At 45.0% G+C, this 25,318-nt stretch overlaps 1 protein-coding gene across 4 annotated transcripts; it reads left to right on the forward strand.

Moving 5' to 3' along the window:
• The first annotated feature begins 558 nt into the window (after positions 1-558).
• Positions 559-25,318, forward strand: LOC123985779 (nucleosome-remodeling factor subunit BPTF-like). 4 transcript variants are annotated; one of them, XM_046073646.1, is made up of 31 exons: positions 559-1,285; positions 2,482-3,304; positions 5,269-5,489; positions 7,125-7,298; positions 7,560-7,736; positions 9,384-9,587; positions 9,722-9,807; positions 10,060-10,412; positions 10,855-10,986; positions 11,449-11,578; positions 11,732-11,867; positions 11,964-12,248; positions 12,361-13,906; positions 14,259-14,383; positions 14,607-14,735; positions 14,887-15,037; positions 15,145-15,268; positions 15,392-15,644; positions 16,757-16,893; positions 16,993-17,104; positions 17,211-17,452; positions 17,568-18,606; positions 18,725-20,190; positions 20,283-20,365; positions 20,521-20,746; positions 20,881-21,392; positions 21,505-21,681; positions 21,902-22,094; positions 22,655-22,739; positions 22,996-23,182; positions 23,595-25,318. In XM_046073646.1, exons 1-31 carry the CDS (start codon positions 778-780, stop codon positions 23,608-23,610), a joined length of 10,032 nt encoding a protein of 3,343 aa, XP_045929602.1. In that variant the 5' UTR covers positions 559-777; the 3' UTR covers positions 23,611-25,318. The 4 variants fall into 4 exon arrangements, with proteins under 4 accessions (XP_045929602.1, XP_045929620.1, XP_045929611.1 ...); XM_046073664.1 differs by having other exon boundaries at positions 11,967-12,248; XM_046073655.1 differs by having other exon boundaries at positions 7,563-7,736.

Genomic DNA, 25,318 nt, shown 5'->3' on the forward strand with positions numbered 1-25,318 from the left:
ATTAATTCGGTCTAAATGGATATTTACACCATATAATAGCCTGCACCAAACACGGCAGTCTTGTTTGCATTTGACAGCTGCTACTTTGCAGAATCTTTTACATGCAAAACATGACTTCTGATGCATTGCTAGTTATAGCTTAACTTGTTATGTTGCATCTGAAACGACAATCTCCAGAAATATCCCTAACATTTTACTTTTATTACAACCTCTCCCACCTGCTAGTCTGTGTGATGTGAGCAGCTGAGTGGGTAATCTTGACATGTGCAGGACAGTAGAGAGACTCAATGTTTTATTATCTTGTTTGCATTACATAAACTGCATTACTCTGTTGTTGGCTCCCATGTTGGTGTGGTGCAGCAGCGACCAGGTTTCCCGCCCAATGCTCATTAAAACTGAAAGCGAACACTTTACTTATTTAAGAAAACAACTGCCCAAGTAAAATATGAAATTAATTAATAGTCACACAGTAAATAGTCATTTCGCTCAAGTTGCCACTTAGCTGGGAGCAGTGTGACCACGTGACCCCTCTAGTCTGCTGTTTGTTCAGCCAGAGAGGCAGAGAAGAAGAAAAATGGCGGCTCTAGGCGAACCTAAACGGGACGCCGGGCTAACGTTTTAGCTTTCACACCCGAAAAGACACAGGGGCTCCTCGGGTTTACTGCACCGTCTGAATCCTCACCGGTCCAGCTTTGTAGGGGTGCCGTTTTCGCTCACGCCCGTGTAGGCTAAATAAACGCAAACACTGGGATAGTAAAATAATAGCTTTCGCTTATCATGAGAGGAAAGAGGGGCAGGCCGCCCAAACCGCTACAAGCCGAGGAGCCGTCCCCAGCTACGGCGCGGGGTTTGCGACCCAGGAGGAACCTGAAGCCCAGGTTGAGGGACAGCGGGGACGAGGACGCCGAGAGCCCCACAAGGGAGACCACCAAGTCGGCCAAGAAGAGGAAAAGGGGATCCGTCACGTCAACGCGGGGCAGGGGACGAGGTAGAGGTGGCGGCGGTGCGAGAGGAGGCAGAAGGGGTCGTGGAGGAAGGCGGACGGCTGCCTCCAAAACGGTGGTGTACGACGACCACGAGAGTGAGGAGGAGGACGATGCTGTCAGTTTGAGGTCGGAGGAGGACGAGTTTGTTGAGGAGGAATCTCACTCCGACGAGGACGAGGCCCTGAAAGAGGAGTCTGATTGCCTTGAAGATGATGTGCTGGACGAGGAGGAGGAGGATGATGCGAGCTACTGTACAGAGAGTAGCTTTCGGAGTCAGAGCACACACGCCAGCACTCCGGGTAAATAAACGCTTTGGTTAAGTGGTGGCCACAGTGTCTGTACATACTCTGCAAGGGTTGGGAAGTAACGTTACATCCCGAAATGCTACTGAGGCTGCTGATTATTGTTTTAGATAGTGCAGGAGGCAGTATGGTTATTGTTCAAAATGGAGAATGCACACTGTCTGAACACAGGCCGCAGTCATTAATGCTACTGCAGGTGGACGGTACCTGCACCACCAACTTACCTTGTTGCCATCCCCGTCTGTCAACACATCTTAAAGCACACCTTTCATATAATTCACACACATTTTAAGAGTATCTGCGACTGCCTCTAATTCGATATATGCAGCTGCATTTATGTCAACAACTTAGCTGCTAGCATGCTAACGTTAGCATGTACAATTAGCTCAGCTCATGCTACTGTCAGCCTGGAGTCTGTGTTAGCTGGATAGCGGTAACTTTACGCATTTATAGCAACCCTCAACACCCACGGCCTTTTAGGTGAATACGAAATGGTAGTTTCTGGTCGAAGCTCATAAAATTAAAAGAAATAGATAGCTAACTAGCTTAGCTTGACTAGCGTGTCTGTCATTTCTATCACTTTGCCAGCTTTGAACTTAGTTATAACGTAAATCTGCAACTCACTCCAAAACTCAGCTAATGACAGCTAAGGTAATGTATTTCACGGTGCAACAACAGGAATGGGGTTTAAAATATGTGGCCTGACTAACATTTACGTTTTAAGCCAGTTGGACAGCAAATGTAAATGCAGGAGGATGAGGCATTGAGCTGATGATAGTGGTCATGTGTCACACCGGCTCAGCTGAAGGAGCACAATACAAGTTTGTTACCAATTTGAAACCAGACTTCACAGTGAATACTTTTTAATGTTTTACAGTAATAGGAATTGAATTGCGTCTCTTTGAATAGTCCTGGCAAGCTAGCTGCACCTGTAGGTTTGAAAATAATGTAAATTGTCACTACAATTAGAAATCTGCATGCATATCTCACCCAGAAGGTTGAATATATATGTGTATACAGAAGATATTTGCTATATAGGCCTATAGAAGAGCTGGGTTATATTGATAAGATCAAATATCACCGCATTTCTTACCTAGTGTGACTCTCAGTCCTTTCATACAACCATAACTAAATAATTTTTAAAAGTTAACAATCAAATTATGGTTTACTAAAATCCTTTGTGTTTCCTGCAGGCAAGAAAAAAGTACGGGCTCCCCGACCTCGCACTCCCATTCTGGAGGAGAAGGAGATTCCTCCTCTTGAGCTTCCTGACACCTCTGAGGACCTCCTGGTGCCTAATGAGGAACTGCTCAACGCCACCTCCATCTATGAGGTGCTACGGAACTTCAGCACAGTTCTGCGTCTCTCGCCTTTCCGCTTTGAGGACTTCTGTGCAGCATTGGTGGGCCAGGAGCAGTGCACTTTAATAGCAGAGACCCATATTTCCCTCTTGAAGGCCATCCTACGTGAGGAGGACTCCTCCAATACTACCTTTGGCCCCGCTGACCTCAAGGACAGCGTCAACTCCACTCTGTACTTTATTGATGGCATGACGTGGCCTGAGGTGTTGCGGGCGTACTGTGAGAGCGACCGGGAGTACCATCATGTCCTGCCATACCAGGAGGTGGACGACTATCCCTACGGTCCAGTGGAAAATAAGATCAAGGTGCTACAGTTTTTGGTGGACCAGTTCCTCACCACGAACATCGCCCGTGAGGAGCTGATGTCTGACGGCAGTATGCAGTATGACGACCACTGCCGTGTGTGTCACCGCCTGGGTGACCTGCTGTGCTGTGAGACCTGCTCAGCAGTCTACCACCTGGAGTGTGTGAAACCACCACTGGAGGAGGTTCCAGAGGACGAGTGGCAGTGCGAGATTTGTGTGGCACACAAGGTGCCCGGTGTCACAGACTGTCTGACAGAGGCGCAGAAGAACAGGCCCTACATCCGCCAGGAGCCCATTGGATATGACCGCCACCAGAGGAAATACTGGTTCCTAAACAGAAGGATTATTGTGTAAGTTAGGACCCTCACTGCTTCTCTGTTCCTCTAGAGTTACCTTTTGTTCTGTGCCAATTTCCTCAAACAGATTACACTAACTGTGCGTTAAGTTGGCACCACAAATGGGAAATATTTTATCACTTTTATTTAACCTGTTGAAAACACAGATCCACATTATCCCCAAATAGATAAAAAAAATAAATAAGAAAGAGAAACGGGGAAAAGGTCGTCGTCAACACCAATCCAGTGGAGTCCAGCTGATAACTTGGTTAAACACGATGGCATGTTACAACCCTTGTAGAAGTTATTCAAAGCGCCGGTAGGTCAGGCTTGCCAGTAACTCAGTGCTATCATATATCAACTGTCAGTGGAGTTATATTGTGATAACTGTGTTATTTTACAAAAATTGTAGTGTAAAACTGTTGTTTTGGTGTTTATTTTATGTGTGTGAAGAAGTTTGATGTTTTACAACAGTGGGACACACTTCAATGCAATGAACATCAGGTTTATTATTTTACATGTACATTTATTTGGTGTACATTTGACATATCACAATATATACTGGTATAATATAGAATCATAATTTATTTCAGCCTTTTCGTTTTCTAATTGATTAAGTTAAATATAGATCTGCTTGTACAAAGATAGCGAGACCTGAGGTGCTGAGCTTAAGCATTCATGTAAAGCTTGTCATCATAGTCATGGAGCGGTGAAAAACTAGTTGCTATGTAGTTACCCATGTAAATATTCAATAACAGCCATGTAAAACACCTTCTAAAAGTTTGTTGTTCTAAAACCAAATGCACATTTACCTTAAATATGTCAAACATAGGCCTCAAATTTGGACAAAAAAATGGATTAATGTAAACAAAATTGCAGCCAGTTGAACAAAGTTTCCTAAAAGGTAGTCTCACATTACCAGACCTGTCTCAGCGCTGTGTTTTGTGTGTGTGCCTGTGTGCTGTTACAGGTTAAAATTTGAAACAGCTGGAGAGAGAAACTAAAAGTTACTGGGAATATCACTTGGCACTAGAATGCAACATGCTCCCATACCATCCGTCATTTGTTTGACTGAAGATTATAGAAGAGACATGCAGTCCGAGCCTTTTCTCTCTTCTGGCAGGAATACTTTTTCTTATTCCCTCCTCACCCCCAAACCTGTGTTCTGTTTGAACATATAGTTTACAAATAAGAGGCTGAATTTGTCTTATTTGCCTCTTATTTGTAAAGTATATTTTGAAGCTGATAGATAGATATATACTTTATTTATCCCGAGGGAAATTCAAGCACTCGGTTAAAAGAATTAATAAGCAGATGAGCAGTCTGCTAGAGTCCCAGTTTAACCTGCCCTTGACACTCAGTTCTGTGTTGAATTGATATTTTTTTTTTCCCCAGCCAACTTGTACACTATTTTCCTAGGCACCAATCTGACTTTTTCAGACCCAATACCAGTACCTGGGTTTTGGGTATTGGCCAATGCAGAGTACCGATCTGATACCAGTGTAAAATGAATAAGCTGTATTTCTCTGTGAGGAAGAGACCGGATTTCATTATTTAATGTTGAAGGCAACGCCAGGCTTGACTTAAATGTTGCTTCCTAACTTTGTAAAACACAATGCTATGTTAGCTCTCCAAGAAAACTGTTACACTTGTAATTGAATAGAATAGATTGGCCCTCCTTGTCACAGACCCGATCCAGATATTTGAGCCAGTATTGAACCGATATCTGTATTGGTGCATCCCTAGGTTTTCCCTACCATATACAGGTATCTTAACAGAGTGCAGAGTTGATTTAATCCAACCCAAAAATAAGGAATAATATTTCTTTAGTAAAAGTTGAAATTTACGAAAATCCACGAGGCATTTACCCAACACTAGTGAAATTATTTTACCAGCTAACATAAATGAATGAATTTGTGAACCTTGCAGTGAAGTGGTAGAGGAGGTATTTAACAACCTGTTTTGTTCTCACTCCACAGCGAGGAGGATGGAGAGCATGAGAAGAAAAAGATCTGGTACTATAGCACCAAGGCTCAGCTGGAGGAGCTCATGGAGTGCCTGGATAAGGAGTACTGGGAGATGGACCTGTATGCCACCGTGGAGGAGATGAAGGAGGAAGTGCAAGCTCACATGGACATCACAGAGGACCTCACCAACAAAGCCCGTGGAAACAATAAACCCTACCTCGCTGCTGTCAACGGTACGGATTTGACAATGTCTTCATTCCCTAAAATAGTTTTTAAATTTGAATCTTCTAGAGGTGTAATCTTGTTCTGGTACTTGAGAGTAAGATGTACTCGTGTTCGTGTTAGCAGCGATGATTAGGACATGTGGGACTGAAGCTGTGCAGCGATCAAATGTATCTGTGTGCGTTTGTGTCCTGCAGGGTTACGTTCAGAAACCACCCACCTAAGCTTCAGATAACATAGTTCCTCCTCTCAAGCAGCAGTGCTCTGCTATGATGACAGTTGACTCAGAAATGTGAGGTGCTGCCTTTTTTTTTCTTCCTGCTTCACTCTCTCTCAGACACCAAGCAACTGTTTTCCCCTCTCTACCTTCCTGCAAGGAGAACGGCTGGTTCGAAGACTTTTGATTACCATGCCAGCAGCTTCCGTTTCTGTTTGACAGGCTGACATATCCGTTTTTTGTAACAGTTTTCCTGTGTGTGTCACCAAACTGCCTAACCTAATTTCAGTTCTTAGAAAGACAGGGGGGGTAGTATGTTTTGCTCTGTGGATGTGCATCTGGCAATCTGTCAAAAGCTGGAGGTTTGAATAGGTTTTCTGTAGCCCAAAATGGAAGAAAATATGTTTTTGTAAAGCCATTGCAGTGCTCCTCACCATCATAAGTGATTTATGGATGTTGCTACTATATTTCATCCGTTAAAAGCCTTCTGCTGCTACTTGCTTTTCTTCCTTGAAGCTGGTTGGGACTGGGAGAGCAGTGAAAACTTTAGTAACATGGTTGTGCAGATTTTGGGATCCTGAGGAAAGAAAATCTGCCCTGTCTTGGATCTGTGTGTAGCGTTTTTTTAATGAGTTAACTGAGTTATAGAGTGCTAGCGTCCAAGACGAAGTTCACACTATTACTAGGTTATTATGTTTATTAATTTATGTATACCTTGTCAGGAAGGTCACCTGGCGCTGAAAAGCAGCATTGCATAATGGGGATCTGTTATGCTCCAGTTGCCTGGTTAGGATGCATGTTTCAAATAATTTTTATTGCACTGAAACGATTAGTTGATAGACAGAAAATCTAATGGCAAATATTATTCTTCATTATTCATCTTCTTTTTTTATTTTATTGAAGCTTCTCAACTGGTAGGATTTGCTGCTTTTTTGATCATATGTGATGGTAAAGTGAATCTATTGGTTTCGGACTGACGTCACCTTGTCTCTGGGAAATTATGAGCTTTTTCCCTTTCTTTTGACATTTTATAGACAAAATGTTTAATCAAGAAAATAATAGCAATGACAACAATTGTTGTTTGCAGCCCTATTTGTTTTAATTGGAGCGAATTTGTCTTCACATGAAAACAGGGAAAGAAGTACTTTAAAATAGTCAAATGTTTTTGCCCCAGTAACTGATTAGTATGATGAAGTATGGACTGTATCAGTGCAATAATTTAACTTACTTAAATCTTAAACTAATACTATACATACACTCCTGAAGTAATTATTTCCTATGTTGTGAACTCATCCTAACTAACTGCTCAAGACGGAGTACTTACATTTGTTGAAATGTTACCATCTAATGCCAGGTCCATCATGACGTTGCATGGAAATGTAATGGCTGCCTTTTTTTATTATATATATACGTTTCCTTTTGTTTGTAGATGTGGTCACAGAGCGTCTGAAGGTCAGGCGGGAGGCACAGGAAGCAAAGAGGCGGGCAGCGAAGCAGGAAGCGGAGACGGGCTCTGTTAAGACAATGGAGGACACTGCCGAGATCACCTCGCAGCTCGACAATGGAGAACACGCTGAGGCCAAGGAAGATGCTAGGTCACAAGGTAAAAGTGAATTGAATATACAGTATTCTGTAAATCAGCATTGCTCTCTCTAATTCTCTCTTTCATGCCATTTCTTCCAAAACAACCCACTAGTACTCGTAACAGCAGGTGTGGTTTTTCCACAAAGTGAGAAATATTCTATGGTGGAACAGTGTCAATGATGTCTCTGCAGCAGTATCAACACCTCTATCTGACCTGCTCATAAACAATATTATGACCCCGCTGGTGTTGTTCGCTTTGTGTATGTATGTCGTGCCACAGCAGCCACGGTTACTCCTGCTGCAGAGGAGAGCTCTGATCCTAACCCCGGCTCGGCCAGTCGGGACGCAGCCTCTCCTAAAACAGAGTCCCTTGAACCTCATAAGGAAACGCAGCCTGCTCGCCCTAGGAGCCAGGACAGTGGGGAGTCCCCTCCGTTGGCAAAGCAGGAAAGGAAAGGTACTCGGAGTCAAAGACCTTCGCTCCACTTTCCACCTATCAGCCGCTTCTCTAACCAATCATCTTATCCTCCACTTTGTACCCTGCTGCTGTGCTGCACATCCATCTCCATCTTGTCTGCCTGTCTCTGCTGGTTGCTTTAATCCCCCTCCCCCCCTTGCCCATTTGCCTTGTTGGGTGTACGTGTGGCTAAACTGATCCGTCTCTATACATTTGTAGTTTTACAGCCAGGTGTCCATTTGTTTCAGAAACAGAAAGCAAAATCCGGTTTAAGGTAATTTGTTTTGAAGGACAGATTTGTTGTCATTGTTTTTGCCAACTGGACTTGAGGAGGCGTTCCAAGATTAGTTTTTGGATAAATTGAAATGAAAACCGAACACAGTGTACACGTCCCTGGCAAACGCGTGATTGTGGGTGTTCCAGTGCTTTGAATTTAGACAGTTTATTTTTTCTTTTCTTATACCTCTGCCATATCTGCAGGGTTTAGATATCGCTCCAAAATTCTGGCGGACCAACTGGGGCCTTTCCCTTGGGGCTTTTAGCATCATATGTTGCTGTGCTAGTCACAAACACTGTATTACTGGTCTCAGATTGCTTTTGTGTTGGCTGGCTGCGGACACCCCACCTTTCTGTTTTACATGGCTTCAAACAGGGTACCACGTGTCTGTGACCATGTTATGTTACATATTCCCTTGTGTAGAATTGTGTTTCCTAAGATCAGATTCTAATTCCACCTCCCTCCAAGGATAGCACACACTGTGAAAGAGGACTTTGTGCAGATATAATCTTTTCTGACAAAATACTCTTAGCTGTTGCTATTGAGTCCTCCTTTCTTTGAGCAGCTCAACCAAAGCATCGTAGCCCTTACCACTCATGCAACACTGGAGCGACCATAATAAGCCTTTTCAAATCACCTTTCACAGCATCTCTTCATTATCTTCAGAAAACATCTCATTAGATAGTGGGGAAATCTTTTTTCCCCCCCTCTCATTTAATTGTTCCTGAGAGAGCTTAAGCTTTTGCATTCAGCACCTGCTTTGGTCGCTGAAAGCTCCATTTATTTTTGGTGCATTCATTACTTGTCTTGTGTTATGTGTTCTCCTGCGCTCATGGTCTTAAAACGCACGCTTTTGGCACTGTGGTAGATGGCGTCCCTGGCAGCAGCTAGCACGCCATGCCTGTCACAACCAGCTCCTTATTCTCATTCCAACTCGTGGGCATTTGGGTGGGTTCCTGTTGCTCAGACAAAAGGCTCTGCGCCTGGAAGCCCCACCTGCTACCTCAACAACAAAGAGCTGTCATATATATATATATATATATATATATATATGTGTGTGTGCAGGATCACTCCTGTAACAACTCAAAGGCAGAGCTGGTGTCTTATTTTGGCTTTGCAGCAAGCACACAGCTTGTTTTGGATTTGAGTAGCCTTTCCTTTTGTTTGTTGGTTACATGTAAATTTCAAGTCCTGAGACCTGGTGCAACATTGCACAAGGTCTGGCTGAGCTATATTGAGAAATTGCAGCAGTTATTAAATATTATTGTAATTTAGTTTTGTTTACACAGCTGCCATCTTTGCACATGCCTTGTAGTTAATGTCATTCAGTTTCATTCCTTGCATCTCTGTTTTTGTTTGGTTTTTTTTAGATGATGATGTGAAAGCAGAGTCTATCAGTGAAGTCAAGCACCCTGACGAGTCGCAGACACAGACCCAGGATCAGCCACAGCAGCAGTCATCTCAACCAGAGGCTAGCAGCCAGGCTTCTGGATGTGGAAGCCCCAGGAAACCAGAGCAGCCTGACCTGGCTGATCGGACCTCTCGGTCCTCCTTCACCAGCCAGGATGGGACAGGTAAAGGGAATGAGGCTTGTTTGTGCTCCAAAAGCAAATAAACAGACTTTTTCAGTTCAGTTGCAGTGTCTCTGTTTGAATCGATGCTGAGTGTGTTGTTGGACTGATAGTGTTGTCTGCTTTCTGAATCTCAGAAGAGTATATCGAAAGGGTCAAGACTGAAAGAGGGCAAGCAGCAGGACCGGAATCTACTAATCTGACGCCAAGAGGCAGCAAAGAGGTGAGTTATGTGTCTGTGTGTTGTTGTTTTGTTTTTTTAAATAAAAACATATAATTTTACATTTATTTTAATTCTTTGACTGAAATCTGTTTAAAATGATGGAAAATCACAAAAAGCTTTATAGATAACAGTTTTGCCCAGGTATGTACTCAAAGTATCGTCTAGTATTAAAGCCACAACCTTTAAAATGCAGTTTTTATTTATTTATTTTTCGTAGTTTAGTGGAATGTAATGTCCCCCCTCATGTTTCAGTCCTCTCCTGTACGCTCTGATGGTGACACGTCACGTCTCAGCTTCTTCAAAAGGGACCTGGCCGTGAATTTGAACAACTTGTTCAAACTGGGTCAGGAGGGTAAATACAGGGTATACCACAACCAGTACAGCACCAATGTCCTGGCCCTAAACAAACATCAGCACCGCGAGGACCACGACAAGCGACGCCACCTCTCCCACAAATTCAGCCTGACGACCACGTCGGAGTTCAAATGGAACGGCTCGATCTACGGTTCGCGGAGCCTGACTGTCTCCACCCTGCGTCTCACCATAATCCAGTTGGAGTCCAATGTCCCGGGACCATTTATGCATCCTAACTGGGCATCGCACAGGTAAAAGTCGGATCAGGTTAATGTGAAGCCCTTTGGGGAAATTCAGTGTAGTTTCCTACAGACATTGAGTTTACTTTCTAGTTCGCCAAGACATGCTGTTGTTGTGATGTTAGTTATAGGAGAAGGAGAGTTGTGAGTGTCTCTGTCTGGAGCTGGTGTGCTGGCTCTGGGACAGTCTCATATTCTGTCTGCATGTTAGCTTCGCAGCAGCAACAGTAGTGACAGTTTTCTAACCCAAAACCTAGCTAACGTTCAATGATACCATGACAGATCATTTTATTATGCATACCCCATGCTTTTTCAAAGGATACAACAATGGTTCTTGCAAAATCCGATGATCAATTTTTACTTAGTGTAAGAACTTTAAATATGATGAAGCTTTATGGAAGAAATATGTGGTTGTGCTGTTCTATCTGTTAAACTTTGTCTCTGTTTTTTCTAGGACCAACTGGAACAAAGCAGTGCAGATGTGCAGCAAGGCCAGGGAATTTGCTTTGGCCTTGGCCATACTGGAGTGTGCCATCAAACCAGTGGTCATGCTGCCCGTATGGAAAGATTCTCTTGGACACACAAGGTAAAGGAAGAACACTACTAGCCACGTGAACTGCCCATATGGCAGTCAAACACACTAATAGCACATTAACATTGCCCTCCAAAAGACTAACATGATTCGAGATACTCATCATCTGTGTTACTACACTGGTGATTTCTTCAGCCCGTTTTTTACATTTACATTTATTCATTTAGCTGGCGCTTTTATCCAAAGCGACTTACAATTGCTATACATGTCAGAGGTCACACGCCTCTGGAACAACTAGGGGTTGAGTGTCTTGCTCATGGACACAGTGGTGGATGTCTCACAGTGCGAATCGAACCCAGGTCTCCCACACCAAAGGCAAGCATCTTATCTATGCGCCATCACCACCCAGTTTTGGAGTGCATTGTTGTTGACTGAACAAGCAGCGTTTTTCTATTTCAATCCTGCCCATGCACCTTACATTTTATGTGTGTTATATACTGTACTGTCTTACTTCAGACTACATCGCATGACCTCCATGGAGCGGGAAGAGAAAGAGAAGGTGAAAAAGCGTGAGAAAAAACTGGAGGATGAGGAGACACTGCAACAGGCCACTTGGGTGAAGTACACCATCCCCATCAAACACCAGGTAAAATAGCAGTATCTTTCAGCTGTCATCCAGCTCCCCCTGTGTTCATTTGAATGTAGGAAACAAATTACATTTGCTATATCAGGATAAAAGGATATTTTTACAATCATATTTTCATACATTTAAAACTCATTGGTGTGTTTTTCTATCCAGGTGTGGAAGCAGAAGGGGGAGGAGTACAGAGTGACGGGGTATGGGGGCTGGAGCTGGGTCAGTAAGACTCACGTGCCACGTTTTGTTCCAAAGCTACCAGGGAACACAAATGTGAACTACCGCAAAGATCTGGAGGGTAGGGCCGAACTTGCGTAATTTTCTCACTATATTCTTCTGCTGCTGGCACTGTTGGCTCATATTATTGTGATAATTTTTTTTTCTTTCTTCATAGCAGCTAAAATGAGCAAGGAAAATGCAGCAGCTTGCACAAATAAGCAGAGAAAGTTGATAGAAACTGAGAAGCGGGCTACTAAAAGCGCAGGGGACGATGAGAGTGAACAAGCATCCATCACTGTGCCATCTCAGAGCACTTCACCCGAGGAGGACTGCAAATCTCAGATCTCCAAAGAGGAAGAAAAATCCAAGGAGGAGGAGCGGGGAAAAGATGTAGAAGAGAAGCGAGAAGATGAAAAAATGGAGGTTGACCCAGAAACGGCTGCTTCAGGTGACGAGAAAGGTAAATCTTAAGTGGTAGCATTTATTTATCTCTCTTTGGAGTTTCCTTGATGCTTTTTGTGAATGGATATAAATTTCCGTCATCCACTGACCTCTGTGACTCTTTGTTATAGATAAAGTTGAAAACGAAGGCCCTTTGTCACCATCTGTGCAGCCTGTGAGGGAGGAACCAATCCAGACAGTTGAACAACCCAAGAAGGAGGAGACCACTGCATCAAAGCCCTACTATGACGTTGTTAACGTCAGTGAGGGCTTCCAGCTGCGGACAGCTTATAAGAAGAAGGTGAAGTCCTCCAAACTGGATGGGCTTTTGGAGCGCCGAGTAAAACAGTTCACCTTGGAGGAGAAGCAGAGGCTAGAGCGTATGAGACAGGCAACCCTGCTCTCCAAAGGGGCTGCCACAAAGCAGACGTCCGGGGTTAAGACTGAGGGATCCACATTAGGCAAACAGCAACCTGCTGTGACCCCGTATGTTAAAGAAGAGAAGGAGGAGAGCCTTCAAGTGAAAGACCACGTGGTTAAAAAGCTCCACTTTGAGCAGGAGCAGTCGGAGATAAAGGCAGACAACTTGGATGTCAAATCAGAAACCACAGCACCCAACCACAGCAAACAGACGGAGGGGAATTCTGTGCAGGGGAACGGTGAGGAGGCCTTAGCTCACAAAGAAGTGAATGGAGGACCCCTAGCAAGCACTGAGCTCAACAGTAAAAACAATTGTATATCAGATGCAATAGATATCAAAGAAAAAACACAAAAGCCAGAGGTGGCTCGAGTGGGAGAGAATGCTAAAAAGCGTGGGTATGTGGAAATTGAGCAAGGCAGTGAAAAGAGCGACACAGAGAGCATGGAGGTAGACCAAAGCAAGTCTAGTCCAGTGCAGGTGAATGGGAAAGCTAGTGATACCGCCCCTGCGGACTCAGACATCAACTTAGACTCAGCCAGTCGAGTCCAAGGTGATATTAAAGAGCCTCTCAAGTCTCTGATGAATGGAAACCTCTTGCAAAACGACGTCTCTGAAATATGTCCACCTGCCCTGAAAGTCCCGAAATTAGAAAATCATGTGGCAGAGAAAGGAGAGACTCTCAATAAGAATGTGGCCATGAACAGTGAGGGGACAGTACCTGCTAAGCTTCCACCTTCAAGCCCATCTTGCCTGAATAGTAATAGTACTGACAATAACAGTAGTAGCGAAGGTTTGAAGACTTCCATCACCACTAATACCACCATCACCACAGAGTCTCAAAGTGCCCCGACAACTGACCTATCCAGTCCCACTTCCTCCACCACCCAGCCCAGCTCCAGGGCAAGTGTCCCCCAAAAGGCAAAAGTCCCAGTCACTGACACCAAGATGGGCACTTCTGGTTCAACAACAACCAGCTCCATGACTATTAGTAAAGAGTATTCCACCAGAGACCGAGTGAGCCTTCTCAGGTTCTCCAAATCCAAGAAGGCCCGCTCAGGGACAGCCCTGCCGTCCTACCGCAAGTTCGTCACCAAGAGCAGCAAGAAGAGCATCTTTATCCTGCCCAATGATGACCTGAAGAGGCTGGCGAGGAGGGCAAGTATCCGAGAGGTGCCCATCTTCAACTACAACGCCAAGCCTGCCCTGGATATATGGCCCTACCCTTCACCTCGGCCCACGTTTGGAATTACATGGAGGTTGGTAACGCAGTTAGATCTTTTTACACATTGTTTGGGACACTTTAAAATGACACTTGGAACTGTCACACTGGCACTAGTGTACATTTACAATAGCTCAGTGACAGTCTTCTTTTAATTCTTTTAACCAGTATTATGACTGATAAGCCAACTTTAGCTCGTACACTAAAGAAATGTCAACATTGCTGATGGGTATTGTTGTCTGTCCATATTGTGTTTACATGGCAATAATAAGATGCAATATCATGTTACCAGGATGTAAAAATGCAGTTAATTAAAATGTGTATGTAAAAATACTTAGTGTTGTCAGAATAAGTAGCTCATGACATTTCTATGACCGTGTCCCATTCAGGTACCGTCTCCAGACTGTGAGGTCACTGGCAGGGGTCAGCCTGATGCTGAGGCTGCTCTGGGCCTGCCTGAGGTGGGATGACATGGCTGTAAAGCCCTCTGCTGCTGTAGGGACTACTCGGAAAGGTGAGAAACTGCTGTACCTCATCCTTCACCTGTACTGATCCTTCACTTCCTATGGACAGCTTCTCTGTGTGCCTTTGAGGAAGCCTTCTTACATTAGTTTCTATTTTCCTTCAAACATGCTCATGTCTTCTGTTTCTGCCAACAACACGCTGGTGTCTCCACCTTGCAGTAATATGGCTATTAAGAGTTGCCTTCGTGCAAATATGTTTGATTGCCACCACAGAAACTACAGACACAGACATCACCACAACAGAGATTATAAAACGGAGGGATGTGGGGCCTTACGGCATCCGCTCAGAGTACTGCATCAGGAAGATCATCTGTCCCCTCGGAAACAGAGACACTCCCAAAGGTAAAAGCTGAAATTTATTCAGGAACAATTTTGGATTTAAAAACAAATCGTAGTTGCTTATTTGAAGAATGACCAAGATCTATTGCTTGAAGAGTTTTGGCAACATTTTATGAGGATAATGAATAGTTTGTTTCCCTTTTCCCACGAGCAGAAACCCCTACTCCACAGAGGAAAGGCCTGCGCTCAAGCGCCTTGAGGCCCAAGAAGCAGGAGCCAGCCAAGCTGACGGGGCCCGTTGCTGTGGAGACATGGGTGCCTGAAGAGGACATGGAGCTGTGGGAGATCAGGGCGTTTGCAGAAAGGTGCAAAAACACAAAGCAAACCTCCTCTGGCCTCCAACATTATTGTTTTGGGGAACACTGAATTGTTCTGACCGATCAGATTGTCACCTTTTCCCTTGGTGTTACAGAGTGGAAAGAGAGAAGTCACAGGGTCTCGATCCCTCCAAGACCGGCAGTAGTCTGAAGACGGCAGAGGATGTGAAGGCCCATTTGGAGAATCAGCTGAAACAAGCCAGACAGGCGGCACAGCAGGTAGGAACACACAGTCACAGTCAGTTTATCTGATTTAGTAGGACCTTGTTTAGGTCAAAGTTGGGTGGCACTATACTGGGAGGTCATCAAACTCCATATACACCTAAAAATGTTTTTTTTTAGAAACGTCTGGAACCACTGAGACAGAGTACTACTGCCAACACTTCCACAACAACAACTACCACCACCTCAGCCAACACTCTCACCACTCCCAATACCCCAGCATCCACGGGCCAGAGAACAGGTCAGGCCACACCTGGAAGCAAGATGGTCCTCGCCTCCAAACTGGGCTCTCCAGTTTCCTTCCAGCAAGACAAAAACTTCCATCAGTCTTTTGCTTCCTGGGTAAAGCAGGGTCAGACCAACAACAGCTCAGGTAAGCCGGTTGGAGAGGAGAATTTGAATTATCTTCATCCAAACATACACACCTACATGTAATGGTCTAGAGTTGTGTGCCTTCTCATCTGTCATATTCTGTTAGAGACGGGCCGACAAAGGACTGTCCCAGGATCTTTGATTTTTTTCTTTTTACATTTTTTTTTTTTGTGCGCCATTTTAGTTTATAAGAAGTCGATCATCTGCATGACTTTCCACAACCTTTCCTTTTTTGTGTCAGTTTTCTACGTTATGTGATTGGCTTGCCAAAATGACTGTGGCTTGTGGTGTCCACTTTCAGTTCTGCTAAAATTAATTTGATTTAAAAATGTGCCCAGTCCTTTATATCTGAAAGAACTACAGAAGAGCCCGTGTATCGTCAAAATATAAACACACAGCAAAGCAATAATCCCTAATATTCAAAATATCAGCCCCTTTTGTTGACTCAAACATACCAGTGGACACCACGGCCGTAGACTGGCTGTAGTGGTGGCCCTTGTGGGGTATGCGTGACTGCAGGTGGCATGGTGTGTCTTGCAGCCTCCACTGGCTCGGTGGCCACCGTGGCTAGCAGCATCACCACCACAGAGCAAACCTTCCAGATCGCTGGCAGCCCAGTGACTGTGGCTGGCCAGGTCCTCGCCGCCAAACTCCCGCTGCCCGCTAACAGCAAGATTGTCACGCTGAACATGCCCACCACTCAAGGAGGTAGGGAGCATGAGTGTCATCCATTTCCGCTGGTTTGGGCTTACTCTTGCCAAAATGGATAGACGACATGTGAGAGGCAGATTTTGCCTCTCACATGGCACGGTGTTGGTGTTGAGCATGGATGATGCCACCAGTGAGTCGTTTGTTGTTCCTTTTTTTTTGTTACACAGCCAATAGTTAGATTGCGTTTGTCTGAGTTTTAGATAAAGTACAGTTAACAGATGAACTAAAGCTTTCTCAACTGCTTTGGATACTTTTGAATAAAAGTTTTTTTAAACAAGACATTCCAAAGATCCCCCCCACGCAGTTGCATGCCTCGCTGCTTCTGTACATCCTTGGACTGTATCACTGCATGAACCCAATGCATATTTGTTCCTGTCCTCACGTAATCGTTCTTATCAACAGGTGTAGTCCAACAGAAAGTCCTGGGCATATTCCCCTCTGGGCCCCCTGCAAACCTTAGGACCTACAGCACACTACATCCCACAACTGGCAACATCAACCTCAGAGCCACCACCTCTGCCTCAACTACCCAGCAACAGGTCTTTTGTCTCACCTTTATCCTTCTCAGTTTTTACTTAAAGCTAGGGAAAATATTAAGCATTGTGACTGATCATTTTACCCTTGGCTTTGTGTTCCAGGCTGTAACAGCAGGAGGCCACACACAGCCTGGCATGACGATGAGCCAGTCGCCTACCCCGTCTACCTCCATGGGCACAGCAGTGGTCAGAAGTCCAGCGTTGCCTCAACAAGGTGTTCTGTCTGATGTGTAATTTCCATTCACAATTGAATGCCTTCAGCCTTTGTTGGCTCATGCCTTACAAATAACCATTTGTACTCCTTCCTCATACCCCTCCAGGCCAACTTCAGCAGGCTGTGACCCAAATGGGCAGTGGTCAGCCTGGACCCACGGCTGGACCTGGTTCTACACCTGTGCAGACGACTGCAGCTCAGAGAGCAGCGGGTGCTGCCCCATCGCCTCATGCAGCCACCACAGCACCTGGGCAGCCACCTGTAGCTTCCTCCCAGACCAACAGACCACAGCAGGGTCAAGTTAAACTCACTATGGCACAGCTCATGCAGCTAACACAGGGTGCTCAGGTGAGGACATATTTGCATGTCTTACATGTCTTTTCCTGCTGGGCCATTTAAAGAAGGCTTAGAATTAGATCACTGTTAGCTGAAGGCAAGATTCCTTTTGTCTACAACTCTGCAGGGTGGAAACCCAGGTCTGACAGTGGTGATCCAGGGTCAGGGCCAGACCCAGGGACAGCTACAAATCATCCCACAGGGTGTAACGGTCATCCCTGGTCCTGGTCAGCAGCTAATGCAGGCTGCAATGCCCAATGGCCAGGTGCAGCGCTTCCTCTTCAGTCCCATGCCTCCATCCTCATCAGCTTCACCACCCACTACTGCTACCCCTACGAAGCCTGCCGTGGCGCACACCCAAGGTCCAACCCAAGTCCAGACAACTCCGTCAGCCCTGGCCCAAACCCAGATGTCTGCCCCTATACCAGCCCCAACACACGTGGCAACCCCAACACATATGCCACGTTTGGCCCCCACTCCAGCCTCAGTCCCTGCGCAAACCCAAGTTGCAGCTCAGGCTTCATTGCAAACACAAGTTTCAGCCGCTACCCCATTATCAGCCCCAGCACAATCTCAAATATCCACTCCTGTGCCTGCCCTGCCACACGTTGCAGCCCAGGCCTCAACACAGGTTTTATCCTCCACACCAGCCTCTGTCCCTGCACAACCCCAAGTGGCAAGACCTGTGCTTGCCCCAGCACAAAACGTAGCTTCAGCTATGGTGCAAAACCAAGTCTCCACCCTCACCCCAGGCTCATTCCCTACACAAACCCAAACTGCAGTGTCGCTACCTGTCCCAGGACAAGTTGTACCTCAGTCCCAGATCCAGACACACGCCTTCAGCCCTGCCCCAGCCTTAACCTCAGTACCTGTCCAGATGCATGTTACCGCTCCTGCCCCTGCTTTAGCCCCTGTCTCAGGCTTGTCTAACAACACCCAAATGCCTGTCTCAGCCTCTCTTCCCTCACCTGTCCAAGTTCCAACCCCTGCTCTTGCTCCCGTCTCTGCTCCTGTAATAGCTGTTGTGTCCACCCAAATTGCAGTTCCATCCCTAGCCAAAGCTCCAACCCAAATCCAAGCCACAGCTCCGGTTCCCCTTCACGCTGCTGTGGCCAATGCTGTTGTCACACCAGTCACAGCCACCTCCACAACACCTTCAGTGCCAGGTAAAACACCCACCACAATTTCCACAGACACACATCAGCACCATTTTAGTCATTTGTCTATTTACAATGGTGGATTTTTTTTATATATACATTGCTTCTCTTCTCCCTCCTGTTGCAGCTCTGACAGAGCAGAGGGCAGCTCAGCCCCAGGTTTGGACTCCGGGCTCATCTCAAGCTCAGACTCCAGTTCAGCCAGCCCAGAAGGCTGCAGCTCCCGTTCAGACACCTGCACTGGCCACTGTACCCGCCTCTGCCCCCGCATCAGTCTCCACACATTCATCCGTTACCCCTCTGCCTCAACCATCTCTTCCTCCTCAAGCTCAAGTACAAGTCCAGCACCCTACCGTTGTATCCATGCAGCAGGTGTCTCAAATTCCAGTCTCAGCAGTGCAGGTTCATATGGCGGGATTACCGGTCTCCTCTGTTGTTACTACTGTGAGACCCACGCAGCCTCAATTCCAGCCCCAAGCCCATACTCCACTCCAACCCCAGCGTCAAGCCCAAATCTGTGCACAGATTCAGGTCCAGCCCTATGGCCAAGTCCAGCAAATGCCACAAATTCAGGCTCAAGCAGCGCATCTCCAGGCCCAAGCACAAGCCCAAAACCATCCCCAGGTCCGTGTTCAGTTCCAGCCACAAACTCAGCAACCACCCAAAGCCCAGTTACAACCCCTTGCTCAAAGTCAACCTCAGGTGCAGTTTCAGTCCCAGACCCAAACCTTGCCCCAGGTCCAGGCCCCAGCACAGGCCCAACTCCAATCAAGAGTCCAACCTCAGTACCACCCCCAGGTACAAGCTCCATTTCAAACACAGGCTCAAACCCAACCCCAGGCGCAGCAACAGCCTCAGGTCCAAACTCAACCCCAGGTTCAGTCTCAGGCCCAAACTCAGCTACAGCCCCAGATCCAAACCCATCTTCATCCCCAGGTTCAGGTCCAGTTCCAGCAACAGAGCCAGGTTCACTCACAACCTCAGGCCCAGCAGCAACCCCAGGTCCACACTCAGTCACAGGTGCAAACTCAAGTCCAGACCCAGACCCATTTTCAAGTCCAGTCACCGCAGCAGACCCAGGTCCAGCAACAGCTTCAGGTACAAGCCCAACCCCAAGTCCAAGCTAAGGTCCAAGTCCAGTTCCAGCCTCAGAACCAATCTCAAGTTCAAGCACAGCCACAGCTTCAGGTCCAGTCTCCAATCAGGCATCAGCTCATCACCGTTCCAGGCCTCCAACAGCCGGTCCAGCTACTCTCAGCTCTGCCACCCCATGTTGCTGCCCAGATCCAAGCCCAGATCCAGGCACAGGCACAGCAGCAGGGAGGCACTGTTCCCCAGCAGATCAAACTGCAGCTGCCTATCCAGATCCAGCAGACAGGGGGGCAAATTCAGGCCCACCAGATCCAGAACATGGTGACAATACAGACGCCAGCGAGCGTCCAGGAGCAGCTCCAGAGGATGCAGCAGCAACAACAACAACAACAACAACAACAACAACAAAAACCAAAGAAGAAGAAACATCATGAGGCTAAAAGGGAACAGAAAGAGCAGAATCTGCAGGCTGTCAGCCCTGGGGATGGCATCCAAAAACAGGTGTGACTCAAAAAAAGCAATTCACAATGATTCATTTCTCACAGCATCTAGATACAGTAAATACTAACTGAACGTTTTTCTGTTGTTGTCAGGTGGTAGTGAAGCAGAATGCTACAGCAGAACAGCTGAAACAGAGGAAGAGCCTGGCTGCAGCTGAGCGAGAGGAGAACCAGAGGTTTGGGTCTTAATAATCACAGAATTGTGGAGCTTTTATGACAAATGACAGTAGTATTCAGTGCATTTCCCTCCAGTCTTGTTGTCCACTTATGCTGATATAAACGTTTTCAACCCCATAACTGCACCCCCAACTGAAGCTGCCTCTGTTTTCAGAATGATTGTGTGCAACCAGGTGATGAAGTTCATCCTCGACAAGATTGAGAAGGACGAGAAGCAGGCAGCTAAGAAGAGAAAGAAGGAGGAGGTGGTGGAGCAGAAACGCTCCAAACAGAATGCCACCAAGCTGACTGCCCTGCTGTACAAGCACAAAGAACAGCTGAAGGCTGAGATCCTGAAGAAGAGGGCCCTGCTGGACAAGGAGCTGCAGCTGCAAGTACAGGTAAGCAAACAGGCTGCTTTCACCAAGATGGTGATGCAAAGAGTAGAAGTTAAGATCGGGCATAATATTTAGAGGGGAGTTTAAAATACATCAAGTGGAGGTACCATACATTACATGTTTTCTCCTCTTCTCAGGAGGAGCTCAGGCGGGACATTGCCCGGCTACAGAAAGAAAAGGAGAAAGCCAGAGCTGCTATCACCCAGGCTGCTGCTGCAACGGTCAAGGCAGCCGCTTCCCACTCCTCCCATCCTTCTCACTCTACACATTCCTCTCATAGTTCTCACACAACTCCCTCACCGTCCCCGTCCCATAAACGGAAGAGGGAGGAGGAGAGAGACAAAGACAGAAACAGAGACAGGGACAGGCATCACGACAAGGACAAGAAACGGGACAGGGACAAGGACAGAGACAAATATAGAGACAAAGACGAGGATCGAGAGAGGGAGAGGGACCGAGAGCGGGACCGACATCGGGACAAGGACAGAGATAGGGACAGAGACAAGGACAGAGATAGGGACAGAGACAAGGACAGAGATTCCAGCTCATTAAAACACAAGAAGAAGAAGAAGTTCTCTTCTACCTCAAAGGATCACAAGAAGGACAGCAAATTGTACTGTATCTGCAAAACGCCCTACGACGAGTCGAAGTAAGCTGTCTGGGAAAACCTCAGCTATTGCACACGTGAAGATCACTGAATTGAATCATCGTCTTGATGATTTCAGTGAGACAAAACTTGAATAAAAATCTTTCTCTCTCAGGTTTTACATAGGATGCGACCTGTGCTCCAACTGGTTCCACGGCGCCTGTGTTGGCATCACAGAAAAAGAGGCCAAGAAGTTGGAGGACTTTGTGTGTAATGACTGCAAACGTGGCCAGGAGGGAGCAAGCAATGAGGAGTTATACTGCATCTGCCGGACACCATATGACGAATCACAGTATGGCTCGCTACAAATTACATAATCATCAGCTTCAACTGTAAACATAAGTCAAATCTAGCCCAGAAATGAAAATCTAGAAAATGCACTGCGGTATTTTTGCATGTTAAACATTTATCTTTCATAATTCATTGCTCCGTTCATCCTCTTCATTTTCTTCCATATGTGGACCCTTTCATTGGTGTGCTCACCACGAGATGTATCCACTTTTCACCCACAGGTTTTACATAGGCTGCGACCGCTGCCAGAACTGGTACCATGGGCGCTGCGTGGGCATCCTGCAGAGTGAGGCCAATCACATCGACGTGTACGTCTGCCCGCAGTGTCAGTCAACTGAAGATGCCATGACAGTCCTCACGCCGCTCACTGACAAAGACTATGAGGGGTTGAAAAGAATATTACGCTCGTTACAGGTATGAACATACTGTATGTGTGTGACTGTTTGTACTTATGTAATGATATTAATAAAATTAAATATAAACTTGGATAAAAGCAATATGGATATTGGTGGATATTGTAAAGTGGTAGAGGAACACATCAGCAACCACCATACCACCATTATTTTTTATTGTAAAACTCATTATTACACTTTTAATCTCTTTAAAACGCTGTGCTGGGTACTTAGTTAGAATGGATAAAATTGAAAATGATGTTCAAGGTTGTATATTCATTTTCTCGCCTCTATTCAACGATGAAGGAAACACAGTTCATCTTTTTAAGGTCTTATTGTTTTTTTAAACAATTAGTTATTATCTTAATAGTGCTTTAATTCTCTTCATATTGACTGTGCCAACCATAAAACAAACATGGCCGCTCTAACCTTTCAAAAGTTTTTGCAGCATCCAGTATTAAAGTCATCAATATCTCGCATCCAGACGCATTGCTTGAAATGTTGCTAATAATTTATTAATAGTTTTTGTATTATTACCACCCATCTTTAAATTGATTATTTATTAATCTCTTACTTTAACAGTCCCACAAAATGGCTTGGCCTTTCCTTGAACCAGTGGATCCCCACGACGCACCGGATTATTATCGCGTAATCAAGGAGCCAATGGGTAAGAACAAATGATACCAATTGTTTATGAATGGATTTTTTTTTTTTTCAACCCTGGAAAATGTCCAATGTGTCTGCCTCCCATTGTGGAAGGTACTAGTTGGGAATTTCCCTAAGCTGATGAAATGATTCAGTTAAAAAGATTTTAAAAAATGCTTCCCGTACTGTTTATTTCACTGTATTTCGTAATGTTGGAAATGTTATGCACATAAATATGAAATAAAAACTTCTCTTACACATTTCTCTCTCCCTTGTAGACTTTTCCACAATGGAAACCCGTTTGCAAAAGCGACATTACCACAAGCTCACAGAGTTTGTGGCCGATGTGACCAAAATCTTCGACAACTGTCGCTATTACAACCCGAACGACACGCCCTTCTTTCAGTGTGCCGAGGTGCTTGAAGCCTTCTTTGTACAGAAGCTTAAAGGTTTCAAAGCGAGCAGGTAAGGTCAGGTGCTCCTACTACTGCAGACTCTCAAGGGCCCCACGTTTCTTTCTCCTTTTCCATGCTCATGTTTGTGTGCTGTGAAGCTTTGACTCTGACCACACTGGCTGTCATGTCAGTTTCATTTGTTCTTTTCACTTTTTGTTTAGACCACTGGCATGTCTCGTGTTATATAGTAGACTGTGCTTTACCTGTAAATTAGAGTCTGCTTGAAACTGTCAAATAATTTGAAGGGTTGCTCGGCTGTACTAAAACCAACAGAGCTGATGAACGTTAAGACATTAAGCCCAATGTCTAATAGAACTTAGTGCCATGTTACATCTGTATCGTGTTTCATCTTGCATTTGTGTCTGTTCCCCTTTGCTGCATGCCTTTTGATTTATGCCATCCCATTTTCTTCTTTCTTACAGATTATCAGATTCTTAAGTGGGCCAGTCTAGCTGGAGTCTGGACTGGATGCTGGGGTCTCTAGTAATAATGACACGGGAACTTTCTATTTCCAGAACAGTAAAAATATTGATCACTAAAGAAAAGAATAACACGAGAACAAACACCAAATGTGCTTTCATGTGTATGCCTCCAATTGAACATTTTTGGTAACCATTGTAATATTCAGTTTAATCACAGAATGGCAGCCATGTTGACGTGTTCATCATGTCATTGAGGGACATGCTTTCTTCTCATCGTTTCCCTAAATCGGGCCATTTCTAACAATCCATCCCAGTAGCTATGATGTTTTCAGTGGGATTTTAAATGCATTTTAGGTTCCTAACTTGGATCTATTTTCTGTCATACATCTCAGTTGGATTGGATTATGTGTTGACCTTACCAGTTATAAAAAAAGAAAATATAAAGCTGCATATTTTATTATAGAGATATTTATGAGAGGTTTTGTATGTTACATCCCTTTGAGTTTGATTTAACTGGTTGTTAAGATGGTTGTCTTGAATGTACAGACGTTTTATCATGTACAGTGGTTGTACGATGTATCTGAATCTGTATTTGAATGTTTTAAATAATTATGAAGCAAATCATTTTAGATAGTATTATTTTATGAGACTAAAATGTAAACCTCATCCTGTTCCTCGCGTCACAAAGTAACCTCAGTTTGTAGTTGTGGAAGATCTCTTCAATAATAAAGGCATTCCCAGTAAATGACACCAACACGGCTGCAGGATCCTCTGCCGACCCCTTTGCATCGTCTGTCTGTCTGTCTGTCTGTCTCTGTCGATGTCACAACAAGAAACAAAATGCGAAGGGCTCTCAACTTTCCCTTCTCTCCGTATTCTGTAGGTCTCATAACAACAAGCTACAGTGTTCTTCGGCCTCTTAGAAAGCGTCGCACATTGCTCAAACAAAATGCACTTGCCAAGAATATGGCTTTTCTGAACTGTAACTCTGTGACAGACTCTGCCTCATCCTGTGTTTGGGATCTGCTCCTCCTGACTGTCGGTGCAACCAGCACTGCTGCTTTCACAGAACTGTTCAGGCAGAGCTGCCTTCTGCCCATTTGAGCTCTAAGGGACCTTTTTTTTGGACCTGTCTTCATCAGTGGGACTGTACTGAGGAAGGCAAACAACTGAGGCATTTCAGAAGAAAGTTTACCTCGGAGGAAAGACTCTTAAGGAGCTCTCATATTTCCATGTTCTTTATTTTTTTTATCTCAGTCTTTTTATTTTATTTTCTTTCTTGTTAAAACCCCCCTCAGGCCATCTTTGTGGTCATCATGTCCAATGAGAAATAGGAAATTGAATACTGACATACAATGGCTGAGCATAATGTATCAAGAGTTTTGTGTTTAAATTCAGATATCACAGTGGAACAACTTTTTCTCTCCCATTTCCACTCATTGTTAAGTCTGAAGTAGCATGAAAGACAGTTGTACTAAATATCTGGACATCGGTAGTCTGCTTGGTTAAACTTCTATAACCTACTGAAAGTACGTTAATAAGCTATTGTAAATGATTTGCTCCGCAGTAGTGACTGACTGAGAAGGATGAAACAATGTATTTGAAGTTTCCTGCCCTGTTTGTAAAAATTTGTCAGATTTTGACTGGATTTCTTTTTCTTTTTTTTGTATTACATCTGAAGAAATATTGATGTATATGGAACTTAATAAAATGGAAAAGACTGA

The sequence above is a fragment of the Micropterus dolomieu genome, linkage group LG02, assembly GCF_021292245.1.
Source record: "Micropterus dolomieu isolate WLL.071019.BEF.003 ecotype Adirondacks linkage group LG02, ASM2129224v1, whole genome shotgun sequence".
Lineage (NCBI taxonomy): Eukaryota > Metazoa > Chordata > Actinopteri > Centrarchiformes > Centrarchidae > Micropterus > Micropterus dolomieu.